Source organism: Solanum dulcamara, chromosome 4 (genome assembly GCF_947179165.1).
Source record: "Solanum dulcamara chromosome 4, daSolDulc1.2, whole genome shotgun sequence".
NCBI classification, from domain to species: Eukaryota; Viridiplantae; Streptophyta; class Magnoliopsida; order Solanales; family Solanaceae; genus Solanum; species Solanum dulcamara.
Window position 1 is genome coordinate 4,863,907 of NC_077240.1, and position 26,850 is coordinate 4,890,756.

Consider the following 26,850-nt stretch of genomic DNA (forward strand, 5'->3'; position numbering starts at 1 on the left):
TACATAATTTTTTATATAATTATATATACATAATATATTATTTTATATGAACATTTTTTATTCAAAAAATACAGCACACTAATTTTGAAAAAGTAAAGTCTGATGTATCTTTTATTTGTACAATCATATCATTAGCTTATGCATTATTCAGTAAGTTTATGTTGTTTAGTACATTGGATTAACTAACAATATAAGTAAAAAGTTAAACATAATTAAAGTTCTGGTATAAGAATTATAAGATCAAAATGGTACGAAGACCATTTATATTTTTTTGAATGAATTATTGTCTTTTCTTCTCTTTTGAATGAATTGTTTCTTTTATTTTTGTGTATGGTTAATAACCGAATAATCGAACCAAACTAAACCAAAATCGATAACAACCAAACCAATGGATGTATATTTTAATTGGTTTGGTTTGGTTTTAATAATTTTTAAACCGATTAAATTGGTTTGGTTTGATTTTAACCAATATCCGACCCAAATCGACCCGTGAACCCCCTAGCTGTGTCCTAAAATATATGGTTAGAACTTAAAAGAGTCCCATGAGTAAGTACAAAATAGAGTCAGAGTCTATGTGTATGTGTAACATCTGTATATTTTTTAATTATTTTTTAAACTTTTACAATTACCTTAATTGACCTCAACCAATCAAACTGTAAATTCAATCCCCAATCCATTATTGGATCGCCCTAGCTAGACCTCACATGATTCAGATTTCGTCCAAGTCTGACCTAAGTTCAAAAATTTTCAAGTCATTATCCGACATTTGCTGGTCCAGATTCCTTCCACATTGGCATATCCATAACGACAGAGACAGGTCGTTACAAAAAATAATTAAATTTAATGTGAAATTTATTTTAAAATGTAAAAAGATTGATTATTATTTTGCACAAAGGGATAGGAATAGGAAAATGATGTACTTATAAGCTTGATGATATGAGTTGGTAATATTTATGAATTTTTTTAAAATTGTATACTCAATGATATGAGTTACACATGTAATAATTTATTTATTTTATATACAATTTTTATTGATCAACGTAATATACACGTGATTTATACTAAACTAGTTAATCTAAAAGAGGGAAAATCCGCCCAACAAAATACCGACCTTTTTCTTCATCTTCACCCATTTCTATGTTATACTCTTTCTTATACAACGAAATACAATGAAGATACATAACAAAGAAAAAGAAGAAGATGACGACACCGTGTTCCAAAGTGTTCCCCTCTCCACACTCTCAATAACGGGTATTTGTAGGGTCATAATACACAACATTGTCTTAAGAATTTCGTCTACGAAAAAGGGTAGAATAGGGCCACAAAGGTGTTACCCCAAGGATATTTTGAGGCTAAAAGGTAAACGAATGGTATTTTTATACTAATATCAATATTTTAGAGATATTTTAGACCCTTCTCCGCATTAATATAATCTAGTTGGAAGGAGATGGTTAGAAGTTCTCCACTAGATAGTATGATTTAATCAAAAGAGTGTTAAGGTGGACTTTGATCATCAACAAGAACATGTCCAATATGAACTTTGATCATAAAATTACAAGATTAAATTTCCTCAACTACGTTCATTAAGTCAAAGTACTATAAAAGTACATCAAAGAATGGAGGAGTAAAACCGAAGCCAACAGTAAGATCATACGAAAGTTCGTAGAAGCAAGGATCAAACAAATTGCTATACACAAGCTACAGGAAATCCTCAACTAATAAAAGAAACTTCAACACACTGAGGCAGAATGCAAAAAGTTTCATCAACAACATAACGAAATCAGCAAACTAATTAAAATCCTACAAATGACACTTGAACCACTTCAATTAAGTCAGAAGGAAATGACTTCAGAATCTTCATGGAGAAATGACATGGCTTCTAATTCTGCTCGAGCGTCTTACAGGGGTGATGACTTCTTCTCCTCCACTTGCCTAAAATTTCACAAGGAAAAAGTAAAAAGTATACAAGTAAGAGAACAGATTTGGGTGTTCAAAAAGGATTGTTTCAGTTCCAAAGAAGGTAGAAATTATTAAGTCAATATACTCACATGCTTGATTGGAATCCTCTCATATGTAGTGAAACTTCCATAAGAAGGTGAACCCATTGAGAACTCAGATGCGGTCAAGGACTCTCTTTTGTTACTCTTTCTCGGTTTCTTCTCAATGCTCTGAGCCTCATCATTCTCTGATTTGGGGTATTTATTTCTATAAGATGAACTTATCTGAAAGCTGCTCATTTCTGAAGGACAAGACTCTCCTGCAACATCGACCTCTGTTGGCCAATTTTGAGAGGAGTGCTTCTCATTGACAAATTTCTTACTCGAGACTTGATCAGCATGAACTGTACCAGTTCTCTTCACAGAGAAAACTGTAGCAGCAAGCACACTCAGTGCAAGTGAGGAAATTCCCAGGATCCGATATGCTCCAACATTTTCTCCTACATGTCTATCAATTGGTGACTGCAGCATTTCCAAAGTTTGGGCATCTTCGACAGCAGAATCATCTTTCACTAAGCTTTCAGGAGTGTCGTTCACTGACTCAAGTGCAGCATAAGTACTGACAGCATTATCAGCAGTGTAAGATTTGGATTCAGCCATTTCAAGCTGAACATTAGAAGTTGTAAGCCCTTGGTCTAAATCCCTTTCTGAACAATCAGATTCATTCCCCTCAGCTATGACAACTGAAACTTCTTCAGTCTCCACCAAGTCACGACCTTGTTCTAAGCTATCAGACTCATTTACTAAAGCTAATTGAATTGTGGAAGCTTCTTCAGTCTCCAACTCATGCGCTTCTTCAATTTCCACTTCATCTAAATCAGCTTCCATTTGAAATTCTTCCTCATCTGGCTCAGTTTCAGACTCGTCCTCCTCCTCCTCCAATTCAATTGGTTCAAGCTCTTTATCCAATTCCTCAATACTAGTGCTACCTTTCAAATATCCATGATATATGCTGCTACTCTCTTCTAGATCAGTCAAGTTCACGAATTTTAAAGGCTGCGGGTAATCTATTCTACCAAGGTCATTAATCAACTTTGAGAAATAAGAAATCGCTTCACCTGAATATTGCTTAAAGTAACTATTAGCCTTAGCCAAGACTGGAATATCTGATGGAATGCTGCGATTAGATAATCTTAAATCTATTGACCCAGGAGTAGCAAGTATAGGAGAATCAGTAACTGAGATTGAAAAGAAAGCAATTATGAGTACCAACAGCAGAGAAAAGAACTTTGATATTGTTGAGGACCTTGGATTTGCTCTCATTTTTGCTCCAGAAATGTCCTCAGCAACAGGTAGTGTAGGTTCAGCAATTTCCTCAGCAACAGGTCTTGCAGAAACAGAAACTTTAGGCTCCTCTTCCTCTTCTTGATCAACTCTTGCTTCAATTAACATCTCTTCTGAAGAAGAACCATCAGATTCTTTCAGTGAATCTTCAGTTAGAGAACTTTCACTGCCATCTATGTCTGACAAGTTTTCAGACAGTAACTCAGACAAGAAGATGTCATCTATCTTCTTTGCTTCTCCTACATCCAATCCTTTTCCCTTATTGAGTAAAACTTCAATTATTGGGTTGGGTTTGTAGTGAAGAAACTGAGGCCTTGGAGATAGGTAATTGGTTCTAGGGTCATATGGAGGTAGAGAGGGATCAGCATCAAGGGGGGCTATTGCAGGAGAAACCAGTGGCTCATCATTGCAAATGTCAGAATCCATGGTTACAGTATCAGAAAGGGATTCAGATGCATTGTTGCAATCTGAAAATGTTACCCTTTTCTGGGGTTTGGTAACTGAAGGAAGACCTTCAACAAGAACATTCTCCTTAGGCTCCATAACATTCTCAGTTCCTTCCAAAGAATTTTCAGAATTTTGATTATGTTCTTCAGAATTTGCAGAAAAGAATGTAGCTTTACCGTCAGACAAGGTGATTGAAGTCCTAACAGGATCGTTTCTTTCCACCAAGATTTTCTTTTTAGGGGATTGAGCGATCTTGGAAGAAGCTGAAATAGTCGGAGACATGAAATTCTTGGAACCCTTTGCCGGTGATTTCAGTTTCGCTGCTTTGGATTCATTCTCCTTCTCTTCAGAACCCCATGAGGATAAACCTGAATTAGACACCCTTCTCGCCGAATCTGCAAAAACCACAAGAAAAGGTAAGAAAATTAAGAAATCTTGCAACAATTCTTGACATTTCAAATCAATAAATTTGAGTAAAAGAATGGGGAAATCACCAGCAGGGCTATTTGCAGGAGTAACAGGGTTGAATCCTCTGTGGGTTGCAAGAACTGAAGGTCTTGAAAAAGGGTTGCCGTTGAAACTTCTTCTGGGTGTAGAATCAGTGGTTCTTGGATGAGGAGGAATGGGTCTTGCAGAAAGTGGAGAAGGAGATTTGTTAGAAGAGACCGCCATTGATGATAAGGTAACCAAGAAAGGTAAGAAAAATCGTGTGCAGAGAATAGATAAAGAAATTCAGAGAAAGGAAACTCAAGTAATTGTTAGGATTGCGGAGATCTTGGAGGATTTTGACTTGATGAAGATGATTGTAAATCTTGTAACGGCTAGTTTTAAAATTTTGAGGAAGGGCTTTAGGTATTTGAATGATGCAATTTTTTGACCGTTGGAGTGAAAACGATCAAAGCGGTCACCTTTGGATGATTGCTTCCTTTTTTTGGTTATTGGCCAATGAAAGTGGATTTTGAATTAAAGATAACAAAGTTTGATAAAAGATGGGAAGAAACACAAGGGATCAGATAGGGTAAAAAATATTTGTGCAATCATATCAATTAAAATGTAATTTGTAATTAACTCAGTTGATATTAATAGCATAGAATCATCTAATATTTTTTTTTGGTCTAGGTTGAGTTTTGAATTCGAAATCTCAAATATATATGACTTACTAATTCATTCATAAAATTATATTAATATCTGAACTTTTATTTGTTACAAATAATTTATCTATTAAACAATAGAGAATTTAAAATCTTTCATCATTCTACTTCGTATATTTTTTTTTATTGATAAAGATTTGTTTTAGCGATACTTTAACTTATTTACTAGTACATTTTATTTTTGTTCTTTGGTATAGATGAAACAATAAGAACGACGGTTGAATGAATTGATTTTCATTTTTGTGTGTGGCTTGGTAGAGATGTCTTCCAAATAAGTGGATCTTCTTTACAATCTAAATCAATGTTGTTTATAACTCTTATTTTGTTCCAATTTATTGGTGTTTTTGGTAGTCACTGAGCGATTCAATGACACAATTGTACTCTTCTAAAGTCTCTTCGATCACTAATAGTTAGCTTAATTTGAAAAATATTTTTTAATTATTTTTTTTTGATGAGAAACAGTTTTGATTGACCAATAAAATTTTAAAGTACTTGTGAACAACAATTAATATTTGGCCAATTTAACTAATTTCTTCTCAAGAGTTCGACACAATCATACTCTCATAAAGTCCATCCGATCATTACCGGAAAAACTACATATTTTAGTTTTTGATAAAACAGTTTCTGCTACCTTAGCCCATAGAAGTACTTGTTTACAAGAGTTTGACCAACACTTTACTTTTAAAAAAAATCGCCCAAAAATTTGGCCAAACATGTCAAAAGTTAATCATTAATTATAGAGAAAATTACTCGGATAAGCAAACATATACTAGTTAATTAGTTAATATAGCTATAGTTTGAATTAATTATGGCTCGTGGTAAGTATTTAGTTGTAATTATAGTTTGTGTTTTGTATAATTCGCGTGATTTATACAAACAACGTGCACGAATCGAATTATATAGAGAAATATACAAACGTTGTGGATGAATTGTATAATGAAATATACAAACATTATACAAAAAATGTGAATTGTACAGCGAATTATACAAACGTATACAAATATTGCACGAATTATACAAATGTTGTTATAACTATAGCTACGAATTATAACCAGCAATCTATATTTATGGAGCATAATTAATATATTTTGAATGACTATATGCGAACATTTCCCTTAATTAAAAGTATGTTTAGATTACAAAATGATGGGAAGGTTTTTCTAGCGGCGAGAGAAGGGGGATATCTTCATTTTTACAGATAAAAAATTTGAAAAAGTATATTTTTTATTTAATTTATTAGTGACTGAGTGTTCGTTTGGATAAACTTGTAACAACTAATTTATTTGTCAAAAGCTAAAAGTCATAAGTAGGAGATAATCTACTTTTGACTTATTTTTAAATTTTTTGACCTAAATGTGAGTACTTAAAAACACTTTTAACTTTTCCAAACACCTACTAAAAAGTGTTTAAAAATTAAAAGTACCTAAAAATAAGCAAATCCAAACACCCCTTAAGAGATTTCATTTCTTTATTGAAATAACTGATTTTGTAAGCCACTTGCGATTTTTTGGATTTTATATTACTTTTATATTTTTATTTTATTTTTATGCGTAAGAGATTAAAATGCTATTTTTCTACTGGATATATAAGTGGTTGAGTGGTCGTTTGACCATGAAAATATTTTTTCTACTTTATTTGAATTTTTTGAAGTTGGAGTTGAAGTTGGTGTTGAAGTTGGTCATACTTCTCGCAAAACATAGAATTAAATGTACTTTTTCTAAACATGATTTATACTCCACTCCTTTCTAAAAACTAGAAAAAATCACCAACTAGACTAATTTACCTGAAACGTACAATTAAATTTGCTTTAAAAAGAGTAAATATCTCAAATAGATAATTAAATAATGTCATAAATTAGATTTCATATACGAGCTATTACGTACTATTGCAATATATTTTCATTTTATTTGAAATTTTTGAAGTTTGTGTTGTGTTTGATTATAAATTTTGCAAATAATATTTGACTATTTGAGCGTATTTTTCCTTAAAAATATAATTTAAATATGAAGTATAATTTAAATGAGGTTATATTTATAAAAATAAAAAATTTAAGGTAAAATTTGATAAAGAAAAATATTTGAATGTTTTTCAAATTCCATATATAATTTTAAGTTATATTTGAATTTTTTATGACCAAACACTAATCTATATATAATATAAAGCTAGATAAAAGAAAAGTGACGTGGCACCTCTCTTTGGCCAAGGATCCTATTTATCTTTTTTCTCTTTTTTTTTGATAATTTTTTCTATTTATTTGTCTTATTATTGTATATAAAAATGAATGTGTCAATTCATATTTATTCATATTCTTTAATATAAAAATTTAATTGTCTTTATTTTCATTACTTTCATGATTTTTCTTGATCATAACTCTTAAATTATATTGATGACTTTATATTAATTATCGTAGACATTAAAAATATACGCTTGGGGTGCTTATTCAGTTTTTGATCCACTTTTTAAACAACAGTGATGGTTCTCATAGAGAAAATGCATATGGAGAATGTTCCCAACGTGAGAAGGTGATCAAGAAAGTCACATATTTTTTTCCTCATTCTTTTGCTTTCTTTCTTCATATTTCTATTAATTGTTTATTTTAATAGAAACTTAGAAACTCTTTCTTCTTGGGATGTATTACAAAAACTTATAAAATTCAACGTATTTATGTAATCACAGACGAAGGAGAAAATATCAAACGAGAAGTTCTACTAAATATGGTTCAAAGTCTATTCAAAATTAATTTTACACTTTTTTTTGGCATTCTATGTCTCTATGGAGCTTGTGACTAACAAATCTTGATAGGGGAAGTGTTTTGGGCGATACTTGTTGAAAAGGTTAGCCATCAACAAGCTTTTTTATATCTCCTAGAATGTCAATCATTTTTAATTGTCTGTGTTTCTTTTAAATAGGTACATAGATAGATAAAGAGAGACAATGTTTTTCATAAAAAAATACTTATAAATCTTTTAGCATATATCTAACACAATATCAACAAATGTGTATATATATAGTGACATGAATTAACTCTAAATGTATATGATTATTATAAGCCTCTGCATTCTCATAAGAGAAGAATAGTACGTGTGGAATATCTATAAGCATTAATGGTTTGCTCATTATTTTGTAGTACTTTTTTTTTCCCTTTTTAATGTTAGTTTTATCATATTCTTTTTGATTACTCATTTTAGTTTATGAGATCCCTTGAAAGAGTAAAAGAAGAATTTAAGTCAATCTAATGATCTGAGATTGCACATTTTTTTTATAGGATTAAATCGTGAACGCTTCTAAATTTTGATTTTCTTTTGTTCTATTTGGCACATGAAATAAATTTTCAGCAAAAATTGGTGGTTTATTGATTTATATTTTATTAAGTGGTGATAGTTTTAAGAAAAATGAAATCAAAAGAGAGAAAAGAATCAAAAAACAAACGCGAAAGGAAGAAAAGTATTGTGTGATGCCAATGAAATGATATATATCACATATGTGACGATGATTTGATTTTTGTATGGTGACGAGTAAATACTTGCAACAATCATTTGACAGAAAGGACGTATCCTCTTAATTTGATAAATGTTATTTAATTTATTTTTTTGGTTGCATTTTCTTACCATTATAGCAACGTTTGATATTCGTTTGAACAATCACATTGATCTTTGTTTAATATGTACAATAGCTATTGCATTTGATGAGAATGTTCTCAATGTCATATTATAATAGTAGTGGGTTAATTGGATAAAAATATATTATTTTAAACCAAGCTAAGTGCAGAAGAGCAATTCAAAAAAATTTTGGAGAAAGAAAAATATCGTATAAGAAGATCATGACCAAATGGATGAATGATCAAGTCGCTAATTACTTATGGAGGAAGAATATTAAGTAGAGATCGATTTCATTTTTTTTGTCCTACTCTTTGTAAGTTTGTGCAATTTCTCAAAGCAGTAGTTTTCTTTGATGAATCCTCAAAGCTGACGTCAAGTACAAATTATATATTTCAAGAATTTCATTTTTTAAAAGTTATGCATAACATTTTTATTTTTGAATTGATATATTATGTACCCCAATAATCTATTTTAACTATAGTAGTAAAACATATTTGACACTTCAAATAATAAGAAATCCATAAAAAAAAAAAAAAAATATTCGCAACGCGCGAAGTTCACTAGGGGAATAATATGCCTCGAAGATTATTACTTGAACGGTGCAAATTATTGAATGAAAGAACATTATGCTCAACAATTTTCAATCAAGACGATCATCCACTTATTTTTTTTCAATTTTTTTTGTGTTATTTATTATCACGTCCAATTTATTTAAATTATCCATTAATCTTAATAGTGATAATTTTGAAAAACCTGTGAATTTCTTGACAAAACATAAAATCTATGTTGTAGATTAGAATGTTGTATACTTAATGAAAATAAAAATAAAGAAATCAATGCTTGATTAATTCATGAAAAATCATTCAGTACTGAAAAGTTAACGAAAGATGCATGCTACATTCGAATGACAGTTTCAAATGTTCTATTTTGTGTCAGTTTTTTTTAAAATACATTTATAGTTATGATCAAGAAAAAAATCATTTATCAATTTAATAAGTAATTCAAGATCGTGCAAAACATGGACAAGTTACCTAATTCTTGAATAAAACAAAAATAAATTCGAAAAAAGGAAAAAAATTCTTGCAGCCAAGCAAATCCTTTTATATAGGTAGGTCCTGCAAGTGAAAGGAAAATTAATTTTTAAAGGGAAAATATTTTAATATATTACTCGACTTTGTCATTTATAATTAATATGTCTTTATTATGAAAAATGACTCACATATATTTTTGCTATTATAAAAATAACCCATATATATCTCTATCAATATAAAATAGCTAATATATACTCTCTTATTATAAAATAACTCACATATACTTTTTCTGTTATAAAAGAAATTCATATATATTCCTACCATTATAAAATGACTCATATATACACTCTTATCTAATAAAAGCGAAAAAAATTTAATTTTAAAAAATTTACATTGGAGTATATATGATTCTTTTCGGACATGATTTTTTTGTTGACTTTTTTAATTATCATTATTTGAGTATATTATTTTTATTTTATCTTGTACAAGGAAGCCCAAACCCTGTCTTGTCCACAGAAGTAAATCAATCCGCCATGTCCATCTTGTTTCGTGCTTTACCCGCCATAGCCGTTCGCTCTAAGCCGTTTCCTTTTACTTGTCTACCTTTCTTCTTCTTAAATTTCCAAAAAACCACTTCACTTATCAACCGCCGCCCTCTTTCTTCTACTTCAGTCTCCGCCTCTCACACTAGTCCTCTTTCTTCCCCTGAAACACTTAGAAGTTCTCCATCTCCGAATGCCCTTCAATGGGTAAGCAGGAATCAATACTGCGGTGAATTGTCCCAAGAAGATGTGGGTAAACGGGTTCGGCTTTGTGGGTGGGTCGCTCTTCATCGGATTCATGGTGGTCTCACTTTCGTCAATCTCAGAGACCAAACTGGAATTGTTCAGGTGATTTTACATCTTTATGCAATTATGTGCTTATCTTTTATTCTAACCCCATAGTGCAAGATTTTTCGAGGCTGGCCTAGTGGATTGATTCATAACAACGCCCATTCACGTTCTCTTTATCTATTGTGAAAGTTTGCCAATGTTATCTTTAAGTGGTGATCCCTGTAGTATTTGAATGAAATTGAACCCAATAGAGTGTAATGGGTATGGAAGATTCATCTACTGCACAACTACTTTTTTCGATGAGACATGGTTGATTGAATGATTGATTGTCATCCCCATTGGGAAGGATACATCCTTAGAAGCTTTTATCTCTATGCACAGACTAGTAGTTTTCAATTGAGGCATAGTTGATTGATTCTCTGTTCCCCATTTTTACATGGAAGTGTTACATCTTTACAAGTTTTTATCTTTATCTACCTTTGCGAATTGTTGTGGAAATCGATGTTCCTCTAGAGCAGAATGGTTGTAGAAATATATATGCTGGCTAGAAGTGTTGAATTGATGAGAAGTTGATTGACTGATTGGTGTCTCAATTTTCACATTGAAACATCACTCCTCTTTAAGTTTCCTCTTTATGGTCGAAATTGAAGTTTTCTTGTGTTATCTCGATGTCAATGTGTTTGGCCCTAGTTGGTGATGGAACTGTTAATTTCAGATTACTACACTTCCTGATGATTTTCCTGATGCTCATTCTGCTCTGAGCGATCTGAGACTCGAATATGTGGTTGCCATTGAAGGTGTTGTTCGGCCTAGGCCAGCTGAGTCTGTCAACAAAAAGATGAAAACTGGCATGATAGAGGTAACTTATGAACCTTTAATTCACCATGATTATTTCTCTCTCCCTTCCATCTTTTTTTTTGGTGAATGACAAACTTCTGTCTCTCCTCATTTATGTTACCTTAGTTTTTTACTTGGTATAATCAAATCCATTTTGTTGCTCGTAACTATTGAGAATTGTGTGGCAGTTCTAGAAATATATTTACCTTAAAAACTTATAAAAGATCTTCAAGGCTTTACTGAAAATGAGAACTTTCAAACAAATGTTTAAAATGTTGCAGAAATTATGGTAGTTTACATGAAGTTTCAAATTGTAAGGCTCGGATCTTGCATAATCTTACTTGAGTCATGTAGAGCTTTCCCATTAGCTTCCAAGCTTTTTCTGGCTACTGCTTTTGTCACGAGACGTCTTTTTTATTCCGTCTCTAAACAAACATATGCACACACCTTGACTATTCCACCGGGAACCTGGGGCCTTCCACCAAGATATGTATGGGAGGTATCGGGTAACTATGCCCACCAATGCTTGAGCATATGGGAAGAAAATCGCCTGGTAATTTTTGCCTTATCATGATTCCCCGCCCACTTACCAGTAGGTCACATCCTTGGGTGCATGCATTCATCTCTTCATAATGAACGCTAAACAACATATTGGATGATTTGCAACTGATCCAATTGGTGTGATTAACGAGTAATGGTTTTTATGGCATCGCGTAGTGTATTGCAATTAAAATAGTTAAATGTTACTGAAAAAATATGAGAAAGAGCAAATGACATACATTTTACTTTTGGATAAATTGACCTCTAATCTGAAGTGCTGTTAAATTTTTCATAAGCACTTAGGTATTGCTTGTCAAATTAAATCAGAAATGTTATAAGGGCCTTAATCAAATCTCTTAAAGCTGAAATTCCCTTCTTATCATCCAAGGACTTGGCAATCTCTTTAAGCTGAGATTCCATTCTGCTTCATGATCATCTAATATTTTCTTAATTGATTGGATCTGTTTAGTGGCTTTGTCTATATCCCATCATACTGAATTCATTCCATATGCTAGTTGCTTAGCAAAGTTTTTTATATTTCCACTAATTGGTTATGCATGCAGGTTGCTGCAGAGGATGTCCAGGTGTTGAATGCAGTAAGATTGAAGTTGCCCTTCTTGGTAACAACTGCAGATGATGCAAAAGATTCATCTAAAGAAGAAATCAGATTACGGTAACTAATGAAAGTTCTATAGCTGTTTGCTGAATCTTTTTTTCTCTTTTCTTTTCTGTTTCGTGTTAGACCCCTCTCTCCAGATCCCACTTGTGGGATTGCATTGGGTATGTTTGTTGTTGTTGTTGTTGGTGGTGGTGTTTCGTGTTAGACCTCATCATCTTCTCCAGGATCCTTAATTCTCATCAACTTATTTTGATTGCTCACTATTCCTCAATCGTCGCATTTCTTTGGATTGAAGAAGTTTGCTGATGCTGGAGCAGTTAGGATTATTTGTGGCACCATTCTAGGAAGATTAGGATTCAATGAAGATAATTACTAGCTGGCAAACCCTTTTATTTTTTGATGAATATATTGCTTGAACTTTTTAACACAGCAATTCTTAATACAATCTGGAGGGTTAATCTTAATCGTTATCCTCCACTTTTATTGATGAGGGGTCAAACCAAGAACTTCTTGCATTTCTTTTGTCTTTATTAGAAAAGTGTCTTGAATTTTACTGGTAGTATTTGTTCCAGGACCTAATTGTAGACTAAAGTCAGCAAACAGTGGCATTTATCTGTACTTATTGAAAAAAGAAAAAAACATTAGTGCCTTTTCTCTATAACGACACAATAGGGATTTGACAAGGGGTGGGATCATGTTGGAAGTAATTGAACTTCATAAGGCTTTGTGCTCTAGATTTCTTGTTCTATCTCTTTGGTGGTACCCAGATTTCTTCTTGCATCTCTTTGCTGGTACCTTCCTTCCCTCTTTGTCAATATGTGGATTTTTTTGATGTTTTTAATTTTTTCTGTATCTTTCCAGTGGAATCTAACAACAATTACATACCAATACTAATCCCACAAGTGGGTCTGGGAGGATGGTGTGTACGCAACCTTACTTACCTTGTGAACATTTCTGATATTCTTCCGGTGGAATCCATTCATGTAAAATTCCAAGATAGGAAAAATGTTCCAGGATAGAAGTTGCATCTAGAAATTTATTGGTTTGTATGTAGGTGCTAAAAGTTGCCTTCTCTGGAATCTCTCTAGTCTCTAAAACTGCCTCTGTTCTTGTTTTGAAGTGCTTAGGCCTCCCCCAATTTTGTTCTTAGTAATGAAATTTTCTTGCAGGAATTGATCCATTTGATATTTCAAAACTTTAGTTGGAATCTCGAGATCAGAAAAAAATGAATAAACTTGAGCACTCAAAATGATTATCTTTTTCTAGATAAGCATTTTGATGTTCCACTTTTTGCTTCTTTTTCCGCCAATGCTTTTTCTATTGATGTGACAAGGGCATAGTCCAGCACTCCACCTTATGTACCTTTCTCATAAAAAAAGAAACTATTAATTAAATAGCAAGGACACAGTCCAGCTCTCTTGCACATAAGAAATATCAGCTTTGATTTGTTTCTGATCTTGTTGTTTTTCTTGTTATATGTATATATTCTTTGAAGACAATGCTTTTCTTCATTGCAGAAACAATTCCCTTCTCCTTAAGACTTTTTACCCTTTTCTTACATTGACACACTGCCTCTTGCTAGATATCGATGCCTTGATTTACGCCGTCCGCAGATGAGCTCAAATATAATCTTGCGACATAGAGTGGTGAAACTACTTCGAAGATACCTAGAAGATGTGCATGATTTTGTTGAGGTAATATGTTTGTCCTCTATTGTAATTTTCGTACTATTCTTCTTTTTTCTTTTGTGAATAAGTAATTTGGTTATCTGGTCTTGATGAAATTGTTGCTTTTTTATTTTCTTTTATTTGTTGCGTGGCTTCTGTTGTTAGTGTTGACCCCAACATTCTCATGGTTACAAGGTAGATTGAGACACCAATACTATCTAGATCAACTCCTGAAGGTGCTCGTGATTATTTGGTTCCTTCAAGAGTTCAGGTATTCTTTACTTATCTTCTGTTTTGGTACTTTTATTGCTAATTCAAAAGTAAGGTTGTTCCTCCAGTTCTCTGATTTATTCTTCATTCTCTTTTACCTTTGAATTTCAATACATTTATGGAGAAAAAGGAGAATTGTGCTTAACAATTTGACAAAATGAGAATTTGTCCAAAATTATTACCCTTGTGATGGCTAAAAAATCATTGAACCTACTCATATATTTTTTTGATGGGCATACTCATGTTCCAATTTGGAAAGTCTCTCTCTAGTTATTTCTCCATGACATTGAATTTATTTTGTTGTTGTGTTATAAAGCCAGGAACATTTTATGCACTACCCCAGAGTCCGCAGCTGTTCAAGCAAATGCTGATGGTCTCCGGTTTTGATAAATACTATCAAATAGCAAGGTAATTCATTTGTACAGTAGCAATTTAAGATATTTCTGGTTCAAATCTCTTGCATACAAAGTTCATGGTGATCCAGATTTAAAGCTCAGGCATTTTCAACGCTAAAAACTAGGTGAAGTAATATATTTTTATTGACACCTAAGAGTAGTTATATTATTCTTAAAATTAAAAAAAATTGTACTCATGAGCACGTACCCCATAAGCTATGACTCACGTTAGTCTGTATGGTGTAATTTTCAGGTGCTTTAGGGATGAAGATTTGAGAGCTGACAGACAACCCGAGTTCACGCAGCTAGATATGGAAATGGCTTTCACTTCTATGGAGGACATGCTGAAGCTCAATGAGGATTTGATTAGAAAGGTTAGATGTCAATGAAAGGAGTAAAAGCTCTGTTAGAGTGTAAATTATTAAAAAAAGAGCATCAACTTGAAAATACTAGACAGAGTATTGTTTCCTTCAGGTTATGGCAGTGCACCTCAAATTGTTGGGGAGGATTTGCATTATTGAAGAATTTATGTAACATAGACATGCATATGGCTTTCACCAGAGGTGCTGGAAATAACAAAGTTTTGAAATGATTGCCACATTTGTATTAGTTATTTATTAGATCACCAAATATATATATGGTGTCAATCCTAGGGAGTATGGGTGCCAGTACTGGTGATGGTTACAGTTATGGTAAGATAGGAAAATGATGCTAGAGGTTGAGCTATGGTACCTTAGTCACATTATACATAAAGCAACTAGAGCCTCGTGTATATCTTAAAAGGAAGATTTTTCTGCAAGAAAATATTAAGCTGCTCTAGGATTCCTTTTTGGTATTCCTCCCTTATTAGTGTGCATTGAGGCAAAAACACTTGGTGATTTCTTCCCACATGTCCAAGCCTTGGTGGATAAAGTTACCGGTGTCTGTGCTGGTGGTAGATAGCAGACACCCTGTGGAATTAGTCAAGGTGCGGGCAAGCTGGCCCGCCTAGCCCTGAGATCACGGTTGCCAGAAAAAAGGAGTGCATTGAGCTGCTTCTTTTATGGAGACATGAGTGTAATTACTGAGCTGGGAGATATAGCTACATTTCTTAAAATGTAACCTGATACGCAGTGGAAACTGACAACGAAAATTTCTCTCTCTGTTTGGTTTACAGCATATAACCTGCCCAAATTACTTATAGTATTTACACTATGACATGAATGCTTATCAGTCAATAATATATTGGCATATGGGTATTACTTGTGTTGATGACAAAATCTATCCTCTTGTTCTTTCTTCTAAGTTTTAGCACTCTTCAAAGATTTTAAGTTGTGTGATTCTAGTCCTGCATGGCACCGAGTGTCTTAATACATTATCTTTGGAGGTTGCTTTTGCCTCTTATATCTCTATCTTGAAATTCAAGTTTTTACATGAGGTGGAATGATGTCATACAATTTTGCTTAAAAATTGCTAAGCCTGCATTCTATGTTCCAAAAGATTGTGTTGTCAAAAATTTACAGGATGATTTTCTAAAGTTCTTAATGAGGCCACTTTTATTTAGTTTTTCTTTGCACAGTTAGAAATTTTAAACAAGTGAACTTTTACCTTTCTATATGTATAAAAAATAATTCAAAACAAGTGATGCATGATCACATCTTTTATTGCAGGTCTTTCAGGAAATTCAAGGTGTCCAACTGCCAAACCCTTTTCCAAGGCTTACGTATGCTGAAGCAATGAGTCGATATGGTTCAGACAGACCAGATACTCGTTTTGATGTTGAATTGCGAGATGTAATTTATCTGCTGACTTTCAATATAGATCTTTGTTCTTTTTTGTTTCTGTTTTTCTTGGCAATGTACTTTTCTTTCTTGTTATGATGAACGTGTAGTTGGTGTCTTGTTGACATATCTTATTCTTTCTCTTACACTTTTGGCTTTGGGGCAGAGGCATCATGCCAATTAAGTTAGACTATCACCAACTTCACTTTCGTAGGATTATTATATTTTGATTTATATTTTGCACAAAGATCTTACTGTTTTATCTGTACAACTGATAGAGTGAAGAGTATCTTACTCTACAAGCTCACTGCTTCTGTGTTAAGACTCCCGCTCCTTGTCTATGTTGTTGTATTATTTCCAAAGATGCTCCACATGAAGAAATTTAACTAAGTACGTCAAAATTCGTGATACCACCCTGTAGCTGATGATACTTGTTTTGTTTGAAATGCAGGTGTCCGGCATTTTCTCCAATACCACATTCAAGGTTTTCTCAGATGTCTTAGCAAGTGGAGGAATTATTAAGGCCTTATGTGTGCCTTCTGGGACAAAAACTTACTCAAATACTGCTTTGAAGAAAGGCGACATTTACAAGGAAGCAATCAAATCTGGAGCAAAGGGTTTACCTTTTTTAAAGGTCTTGAATGACGGTAATTTAAGTACTCTCTTATTTGCAATGAGTGCAAGAGCCTGTTTAGATGGGCTTATAGTTTTTTGGCTTATTTTAATCTTTTTGGTTTAAAAACAAGTGCTTAAAAGCACTTATTTATTTTACCCAAACACTATAGAAGTGCATAAAAGCTATTTTGGCTTAAAAACACTTAAAATAAGCCAATCCAAATAGGTTCTAAATTATATATTTCATTAGTGTTACTTCTGGTTCTTATATAGCCGTATATGATAATCTTCTTTAATTTTAGTAGTTCTTTTGGGGTAGACTTCGCACAATGAAGAGCTTTGCTAAATAATTGCCATACAACAAGACAATTCCCTCCCTCCATCACAAAAGTTCATAAGCTTCGAAAAAGTATGTTTGAAGAAGAAAAATTAGGTGCAGGAGATATGGGCCATATCGAGGCTTCAAGTTATGTGGATGTACCTTGAAGTTTCTCTTGCCATAAATTGGTTGCTGTTAATTTCTCAGGGAGCATTGAAGGGATTCCCCCGCTGGTTTCTAGTTTGGATACGACAAAGAAAGAGGAATTGCTGAATCAGTTGTCTGCAGCACCAGATGATCTTATCTTGTTTGCTGTTGGTCACCATGCAGAAGTCAATAAAACATTGGATCGTCTGAGAATATATGTAGCACATGAACTGGGTTTAATTGACAATGTGAGTTTCTGATGTCCAAATTTGGGTCAACCTATGTTCTTATCTGCAGAAGACTTAGGTTCATGACTAGCATCTTGTTTGTTCTAATGTCCATCTTTCTTTTGTTCATGTATCTAGTCCAGGCATTCAATACTTTGGGTGACTGACTTTCCAATGTTTGAGTGGAACGACTCAGAACAGAGACTTGAGGTATGGTGCCTTGAATTATCTTCCATGATGTATGTGCACTTTCAGTCCATCAGTCATTTTGATTCTTGGTCTTAGCTGGTCTACTTTTGAATATTGAGAAGTAAAATAAGCAAGCCCAAGGTGTCCTTTATTATTGTGAAGTATGGTGTCCTTAATGACTCACGAAGTCCATGAAAGAAAGTCAAGGAAGAACACAATGTTTAATTATGAAAGGAAAGGAATTAGAACACCAAAAGAAATCATGGTCATTTAATGCTACTGCATACTTTGGCTCGTTGTTGGTGAATATGAGCTTCACAATTATTCTATGTGGTATTGTTCTTACCTGTTACGACCTTACTAGCTGGAGAGGTACAACCCTGATCTTTAATGGCCATTTTCTTAATCATGAGCCTACCCTGATTTTCTCTAGTATGCATTCCGTTTCCAATATCTCAAAGCTCTACATATCAAGATCTAGAAGGCACAGGTCAATATATTCATACCAATCAAGAATTCTACCGTTAGAGCTCTCACCAGTAGCTAGAAAACTATTGCTTATTTGTAAGTTGAGAAACTCAAATAGAACTTTTAGATGTGCAACAGTAACTTGGGTTGTTTGTCACATTTCTTTTTGAAGATAGAAAAAAATTGTCTCTCTTTTTTGAAGAATATGAGCTAATACGTGCGTTACATTATATATTATATTAGGACTGATCTAGTGAGGATATCCTTGATTTTGCCTTTAAGTTGTGGCAATCAAATAATGACATTTTTTTCAAACATTAAATCTGTTTCTCTGTTATGATATCTCGTTACGTGAAGTGACGATAATTTTCCTACAGGCCTTGCATCATCCTTTCACTGCACCTAATCCAGAAGATATAAATGACCTCTCTTCTGCCCGTGCCTTAGCTTATGACATGGTTTACAATGGTGTTGAGGTACATGAATTCGTCTTCTCCTTACGAGTTTCTTCGGTGATAGAAGATAATAATGTGATGAAGATAAATTATATTCTGTTGTTACCTTACATCTTGAATTAGATTGGCGGAGGAAGCTTGAGAATTTACAAGCGTGACGTCCAAGAGAAGGTTCTCGATATTGTTGGCATTTCCCGAGAACAGGTAAGCTGGCTCCTTTGGTTTGCATTGCATCCAGTGATTGCCCAGTTTTATGATGTAATTCCTTTTTCGCAGTGAGAATCTTTGTGTTTATGGAATAAAGTCCAGATTATGCACTTTCCTTAAATCATTTTGTAATTTGATTTTTCCTTGAATCTTGTGTTTTAGTCTTACACAAACAACAACAACAACAACCCAGTGAAATCCCACAACGTGGGGTGTTTTAGTCTTACACGTGGTACTATATTTGGACTTTATGAGTCTAAAATCTTACTGGAAAGAAATATAGGCAAGTTAGTTAGTATAAAAAGGAAGGGTGATTGTGGTTGTGTACGTACAGCTGGCCAAGGTTAGGGTCACTGATGGTAAAAGTAATAATATTTTTGAGTGAAATCCTGCATCTGATATTGTTCTTGGTCTTTGCTAAATCCTGACAGGACTTGCACCAATTTTTCCAGTTGAGTCAATTGAAACTAACATGGATATGTTGTCTTGTTTGTGGGCAGGCTGAAGCAAAATTTGGTTATCTCTTGGAGGCTCTGGACATGGGTGCTCCTCCACACGGTATTGCAGAATGCTTTCTGTTTGACTCTATATTTTCTGGCTTGAGGCAAATCTTCTGCTAATCAAATTTTATAGAGTTTGTATATAGATACTATATTTCATGAAGACTTCCTTCCCTATTTGCTGTGAAACTCTCAGTGTCCTGGTCTTGAGGAATTGATCTGTCCCTTTGAAGCCAAAGACAATGCTAGGATGCCATGGGCCTCTAAAGTACAATTCTAAAAAAGAACCTATAATCTTACTTCTATATCTACTGCTAATAATTCTAAAGTGGAATTTGAAACCTGAACTCGGAACACGGTGTAGCTTTTCTCCATAGAAAATTTCCTTGTATACATAGTGCAGACAGTGTTCTTACTAATTCCTAAAACCTTTTCAGAGCAGTTGATTCTTCAGGCTTGTAGTTTCTATTTTAATGTTATTTGGCCCTGAGAAATCTTGTATTGTTCGTGTGATTGGTACTTAAAATTGATTACTCATTATGTTGCAGGAGGAATTGCTTATGGGTTGGATAGATTGGTGATGCTCTTGGCAGGATCTCAGTCCATCAGGGATGTTATAGCATTTCCGAAGACAACAACTGCTCAATGTGCCCTTACTCATTCACCATCAGAGGTTGATCCACAACAACTTAAAGATCTTTCGTTGCAGAAGATGTAGTCTCTTGATTGATTTTGGAAAGTATTATGTACTGGAGAATTTTGAGAAAAGCACAAAGGAAACGGTAGATACTTGGGTCCAATAAAGTTGGAGATGCTAGAGGAATTCCTGGGATTGTTGCCCAAGGACATTGTTATTTTGAAATATTGATATTGTAGCACCAAGATTATTAGGTTCCAGTTTTGCCTTGATGAGAGTGAAGAGTGATTTTTAACTTGTGAAATTATGAATGCTTTAAGTTTATGGACATACTGATGAGGGAAAGGAGTAGTTTTACTGGACTCGACTTTCAATCTTAATGTAGATAAATACTTGATTGATTTTTTTTCTTTGGTTTCCACCTGGTGTCCGAAGTCTGTGGAGCCTCGACTAAATCTGGATCGCGCACGGTAGGGCCTATTCAGGGATGACGGTTCCAACAGAATTTTCTCCATTCCCAGGGCTCGAATTCGAGACCTCTGGTTAATGGTGAAATAGTTCCACCACTGGCCACAACTCGTCGGTATTTACTTGATTGTTAACCATGTAGATTTTCTGAGAGTGATGTTTGGAAGGAAAATCCTCAGATTTCTTGTAGACATTCTCACGTTATTTAACAACTTATGATGGAACTTTGAAGGTCATTTTGCTATGCTGGGCTACACAAGAAAGAAACTATCCATATAACTAAAGCAAATTTAGAATATAGAGTAAAGCACTATAGATTTTTTTTAAAACTCATTAATTACCATCATTCTACATATGAAAGTGAAAAAAATAAGTGTCGTTTTTACGAGGTAAAAAGATATTTTCCTATGGTGCTTTACTGTACATTGTAAATTTTGTCTAGTTCTATGGATATTTACTTGTTTAGTCTTGGCTTAGAAAATGATCTTCCAACATAAGCCTTAAATAGATGTAAAAATGCCTGCTAGAAATCTGCGGATTTTCCATCGGAAAATTATCAAAAGGTAATTGTTTGAATAATCAAAAACCTTTACAATGCGAACACTAAACCTTAACGTGGTATAAATAATAGTAACATTTATAAATCCAAACACCCTCGTACACTTGATGTGATACATTGTATGTCTCTAAAACGATGTTCATCTAGGAAAATTCAATGGTAAATGCAAAAGTCGTGTTATTATTAAAATAAAAGGGTAATATTAATAATTTCATATATTTTTTAATATTTTTTTTTCTTCAAATTGTTTTCAAATAAAATGGCGGTCAAGTGCAATCCAATAATATAATTCTAATTAGGAAAAATATGTATTGTCTAATTATGATCATTAAGGACTATATATCTTTATCGAGACAGAATGAAGGCCAAGTGAATTTAATATTTTCCTTTATAATACTTTTCTTCAATGTGTACTCAATAAAAGTGGTGGTCAAATGCAATCCAACAATATAATTCAAATTAAAAAAAAAACATGTAATTGTGTAATAATATAATTATGATCATTAATCATTGTACTAGAGCTAACGAGACAAAGAATGGAGGCAAAATGGGCTTGGTTCAAATCCTTCACAAAAAAAGAAAGAACATAAATTTCTAGGCTCTCCAAGTTATTTTAATTTCTTATATAAAGCTCTTGGTGTTAAGATCAAAATCACAATTTCTTAGTTTCACAAATATATATTTAGCCATGACAAGAAGGAGCATGGGTCGTCAAAGGGTTGACATGGTGAAAATGAAGAAAGAGAGTAACTTACAAGTTACTTTCTCAAAGCGTCGTGCTGGTCTCTTCAAAAAGGCTAGTGAACTATGTACGCTATGTGGTGCTGAAATTGCCATTGTGGTATTTTCCCCGGGCAATAAAGTTTTCTCTTTTGGCCACCCTAGCGTGGACACGTTGGTGGAGAGGTTCCTCGGGGGAAACCTCCCTCCACCAAATAATGATGTCCATAACCAACTCATCGTGTCTCATCGAAATGCTGGTCTTCGTGAGCTCAATGCGAAGCTCACGAACATCGAGGGGGTTCTCCAGATGGAGAAAAATCGTGGAGAATCCCTAAAAGAAATTAGGAGGAGAGCTAATGGTCGTTGGTGGGAATCTCCTATCGAAGAACTTAGCTTATTCCAACTTCAACAATTGAGGGAGGCATTGGAAATTCTAAAGCAAAAAGTTGAAAAAGAGGCACAACAACAACAAATGGTGAATAATAATGTATTCCCATTTCACACATTTGGAAGTGCCTTGACTCCTAATGGTTCTAGGGCAAGTTCTTCACATGGATACAATTTTGGTGCACCCTTTACTAATAGGGCTAGTGGATCTACTTCTTCCATAGTTCCCAATTACTAGTTCAACTCTCATCCCTAGTGCGCGCATTATGGAATTGTTGAAAATAAAATTAAAAACTAAAATATTAAGCGTTAAGATTCATTTGTCATTTTAATTATCCTAATTAGTATTATGTCCTTTGAGTCATCCTGTAAGGTTCATTGATCAGTTATGGTTCATTCGAATTGGGTAATTTTAGCTATATATGTTATGTTATCAGTCCATTGTCATGTTGATTTTGTCCTTTGAATTGTGTTACATATTCTCTTCTTTTACAACATATATCAAGATATTACAAATCTCCTAGAAAGAAAAGTGAGGGTATGTTTGTTTGTATTATCATATATCGTGTTAGGTATATAATGGCTACAAATTAAAGACGTGATTGTGCGCGTGTGAGTAAAAGCTTGCTTTAGGACTGTGTTGTTCAGCTAGGTCGGAGACCTTTTGTACTTCGGTAAGAAGAAGAAGAGAGCATCGAATTTCTACGAGTTCGATACTTTTTGATATAACAATAAAGTTGTTGTTGTGTGACTAGGAAGATCACGAGTTTAAATTGCAAAAATACATTGTACGATGTACTGTCTGCAACAGACTATATGATTTGTTTCTTTAATGCACGAGGATATTCTAATAATGTATTGGTTTTCATTAAAAAAAATCATGTGTGGGGGGTGGGGTGGGTGTGCGTGGGGTATTATGTAATGTGATGAATCAATGGAAACCTTATGTTTTATAAGGGTGTTATGACATTACAATCTAACGATAAGATGAAGTAATTAAACATTGATTTGATCGAGGGTAATCTTCAAAATAATAAAAAGAAAATAATAAAAAAATATATCAGTTTTTTATGAAATGTGCGCATTTCAGCAATACAATACTATTCTGACATACGATATTCGAGTTGTATGTTCTAATTTTAAGCAATTTTCCTCTTCTTCTTTTCTCTTAATATTCATGTCCTTTCCACGGAAAAAAAATAAAGAAAAATGTAACGCGATTATGATTTAAAAATTAAAACAATTTGTTTACCCCGTAATCTACAATACATCAAGAAAAATTAGAGGACTTAATCACAAGTGGAGCCTAAATACTAATCTTGCTGGGATTAATTTGCTTCATGATTTAAGTGATTTTACTAAGCACAAATCTTCAAAAAAAAAAAAAAAAAAAATCTTGATCACAGGGATCGTTTTTTTTTTTTGGAAGAATTGTGTGCATTTCATCAATCCAACCTTTCGTGATTATGAGATTCGAGTTGTAATTACTAAAACACAGAGACATATAATATGAAATCCTCCTTTACAAATTAAAGGCAAAATAAAATAAGTCAGAAGAAAGTCACTTAATAGAGGAACTAAAAAGATTTAAAACCCAAATCCTACCATACAAAATAAGATTAATTAAATAAACAAAGTTCTTGTAAGAAGAAAAAAGTTTAAAAAGAAATTTGGTCAAACTTTTTTAAGTGTCTGCATCCCGATTGATCATATTATGATAGTCTTTTTTTTTAATTGTACCAAAAGAACATAATTATCTTTTGTAACATAAAAAAATAATCAATTTTGTTCAAGTATCACCAAAATTCACTAAGCTACTTTTTATAACAAAAAGTCGTTCGATTTTGCCTAAGATCAATCACAAGTTACTAAAAAAATATTTTAAACAAAAAAACGTCATTCAATTTTACCCTAAGTATCCATTAATATGTCTATTTTGTTTCCTCCTAATAACCTTTTGTTATCTTAGATAAAACCAAATGACTTTTTTTAGTTATGAATAATAATTTAATGACTTTTGTTATACTTGAATAATACCATATCCAAAATGTATAACTTTGACAGCCCGAATGATCCCTCTACCACTATAAATCTCAATGCACAAGCTATATGAGGGGAGCAATGGTTATCCTATAATAGTTACTAGTTAGTATTTGAAATTTAATTTGCTCGAACTTGCAGGTGTTTGATATGGGTGCAGATTTAGATGTCGAATTCTACATAATCTAAATTTTAAAATTCAGGAGTATGAAATGAGTACGGATACGGGTGTGAAAATTTGGCTAAAATTAATTATTTAAATACCTAAAAATAGAGTTATATATTAAAATTACGAGACATTATGTGAAAAACTTGCAAGGTATTTCGAAAAGAAAATATTGATCTAGAGGAGAATCTAAAAAAGGAGATATAAAGGAAAAAGACTGAAATAGAATTTTTTAGATATGTACAAGGCATTTTATTTTCTTCAAGTTCACCTTAACCTTGTTTTGATTACACAAATTATTGTATATGTCCGAAATTTCTCTATCGATTTTGATTGAAGCATCCAAAATCGATTGATCATATCTGGTACAAATTCCACACCACGTCGTGTAGATACGGGTTGCAGTGCGGCACCGAAAATGATGAGGAGAAGTTATATCCTTAAATCTTTTTTTCTCTCAACAATAATTGCTAGTTGAAATTCAGAGAATAGTGACTTGATAGCCTTGCACTAGGCCACTCCCAACAAACATAGTAAGCTATTTAATTTTTTTTTTCCAAAAAAATAATTGGAACTCTTGCATTCTTTTTTTCATGTACAAGTTGGTAGAAATTCAGTGAATTTTGACATGTACATGAATGGCTAAGCACATTGGAAAAGAGACATGAATTTTTGGTTTCCCAATTTGTGAACTCAAATCATGGACTCAAATGGAGGCAAAACCACATATCTAACAAAATCCATGAATTTATTCTTCAACAATTTCTCCTAAATTGGACAAAACAAACAAACATTATATAAAGTTTTTCTTCCACATAAAGGAGGAAGAAATTAAGTTTTGTTTTTTAGCTAGCCATGGCAAAAAAGATGACCAAAGGTAGGCAAAAGATACAAATGACCAAAATGTCAAAAGAAAGCAACCTTCTTGTTACTTTCTCAAAACGTCGTTCTGGTCTTTTCAAAAAAGCTAGCGAACTTTGTACGCTTTGTGGTGTTGAAATAACGATTGTTGTTTTTTCACCAGGTCATAAAGTCTTCTCTTTTGGTCATCCTAATGTTGACTCCATCGTTAATCGCTTCCTCACTCGTAACCCTACTAGTTCTTCTACCACTTGTCAACTTGTTGAAGCTCATAGAAACGCGAATGTACGCGAACTGAATGCGCAACTCACAGAGATTCTCAATCAATTGGAGTTCGAGAAAAAACGCGAAGTTGAAATTGAGAAAATTAAGAAGGCTAAAATAGGGCAGAATTGGTGGGAAAGTCCAGTGAATGAACTTGGACTTGGTGAATTGGAACAATTGAAATTGGGAATGGAAGAATTCAAGAAAAATGTTATCAAACAAATGCAAAAAATAATTTTTGAGGCTTCAAAGACCCCTGCATTTTTTCTTGGAGGGTCTTCTTCTAGTGGAGGCCAAGTTGATGTCAAAAATATCAAGGGGTTTGGACTTTCTATGGCTACCAATGGGCATAATACAAGTTTTCCATGAGTTATTAATCAAGAAAGGTTGCAATTTTAGGTCAAGAGGTTGATCATATCGATCAAAATTTTAAATTATAGTTTATTTGTCTTATAATATATATGAAGTAATACGTTAAATATCTATTTATGATACTATGCAATTTGTACGACAAAACGTATAGACAATATGCATACTAATTTAGGCTATTGTAGTCATTTGGAGTTTTTATCAATCCAAAGTGAATAACGAACAAAGAAGTTTACAATGATTTCAATGAGAAATTTGTTCTTAGTTTGTCCCTTGAAAATTAATGATACCTGTGGCAACTGGCAAACCTTCAAAGTAAGTTGTGTTTGAAAAAACTTATTTGGGTGAAAATATCCGCAATTAATTTAGCGGCGAAGTAAAAAGTTTACATAAAAAAATCAAAGTCAAAATACAAGAATATCATAAATGAGAAATTAAATTTGTGATCTTAACATAATATTTAAACCCCTTTAAATACTATAATTTTATCTTATGTGCAAAATAATTCATTAGTTTATATAAAATAAGAAAATATCATTTTTACTTAGTTTTGCACAATATTATTTTTGACGAACCTCATAGTTTGTAAACTAGCTCCGCCCTTGACCGTTGGTTTGATGAACAACGAACATTCAGTTTTTATTTGTTTATCACTTTTATGCATAATTAAACTACATACAAATCATCTTGACGTTGTAAATACATTTTTACATTATTGGTCACTCAAACGATTGATGATAATTAATCCTCCATAAAAATTGGATTTATAATCTGTAAAATGAGGCAGATTACATATTCAACGGGTAAAGATGACTAACG

The 26,850-nt window shown here is 33.1% G+C and overlaps 4 protein-coding genes across 4 annotated transcripts; 3 read left to right on the forward strand and 1 right to left on the reverse strand.

The window, feature by feature from the left end:
• Positions 1–1,638: 1,638 nt before the first annotated feature.
• LOC129885662 (uncharacterized) lies at positions 1,639–4,666 on the reverse strand. The gene is made up of 3 exons (XM_055960024.1): positions 4,223–4,666; positions 2,049–4,123; positions 1,639–1,932 (listed from the first exon to the last, which is right to left on the reverse strand). The coding sequence occupies exons 1-3, from the start codon at positions 4,398–4,400 to the stop codon at positions 1,858–1,860; spliced, it is 2,328 nt and encodes a 775-aa protein (XP_055815999.1). The 5' UTR covers positions 4,401–4,666; the 3' UTR covers positions 1,639–1,857.
• Positions 4,667–9,962: 5,296 nt separating this feature from the next.
• Positions 9,963–20,571, forward strand: LOC129885663 (aspartate--tRNA ligase, chloroplastic/mitochondrial). The gene is made up of 15 exons (XM_055960025.1): positions 9,963–10,399; positions 11,058–11,201; positions 12,283–12,392; positions 13,921–14,032; positions 14,205–14,276; positions 14,592–14,683; positions 14,924–15,044; positions 16,320–16,442; positions 16,882–17,077; positions 17,572–17,759; positions 17,877–17,948; positions 18,773–18,871; positions 18,974–19,054; positions 19,558–19,615; positions 20,106–20,571. Exons 1-15 carry the CDS (start codon positions 10,043–10,045, stop codon positions 20,273–20,275), a joined length of 1,995 nt encoding a protein of 664 aa, XP_055816000.1. The 5' UTR covers positions 9,963–10,042; the 3' UTR covers positions 20,276–20,571.
• Positions 20,572–21,909: 1,338 nt separating this feature from the next.
• On the forward strand, positions 21,910–22,569 carry LOC129884535 (agamous-like MADS-box protein AGL62). The gene has a single exon (XM_055958827.1). The coding sequence runs from the start codon at positions 21,910–21,912 to the stop codon at positions 22,567–22,569; it is 660 nt and encodes a 219-aa protein (XP_055814802.1).
• Positions 22,570–25,392: 2,823 nt separating this feature from the next.
• Positions 25,393–26,031, forward strand: LOC129884537 (agamous-like MADS-box protein AGL62). Its single transcript, XM_055958828.1, has one exon. The coding sequence runs from the start codon at positions 25,393–25,395 to the stop codon at positions 26,029–26,031; it is 639 nt and encodes a 212-aa protein (XP_055814803.1).
• Positions 26,032–26,850: the final 819 nt, after the last annotated feature.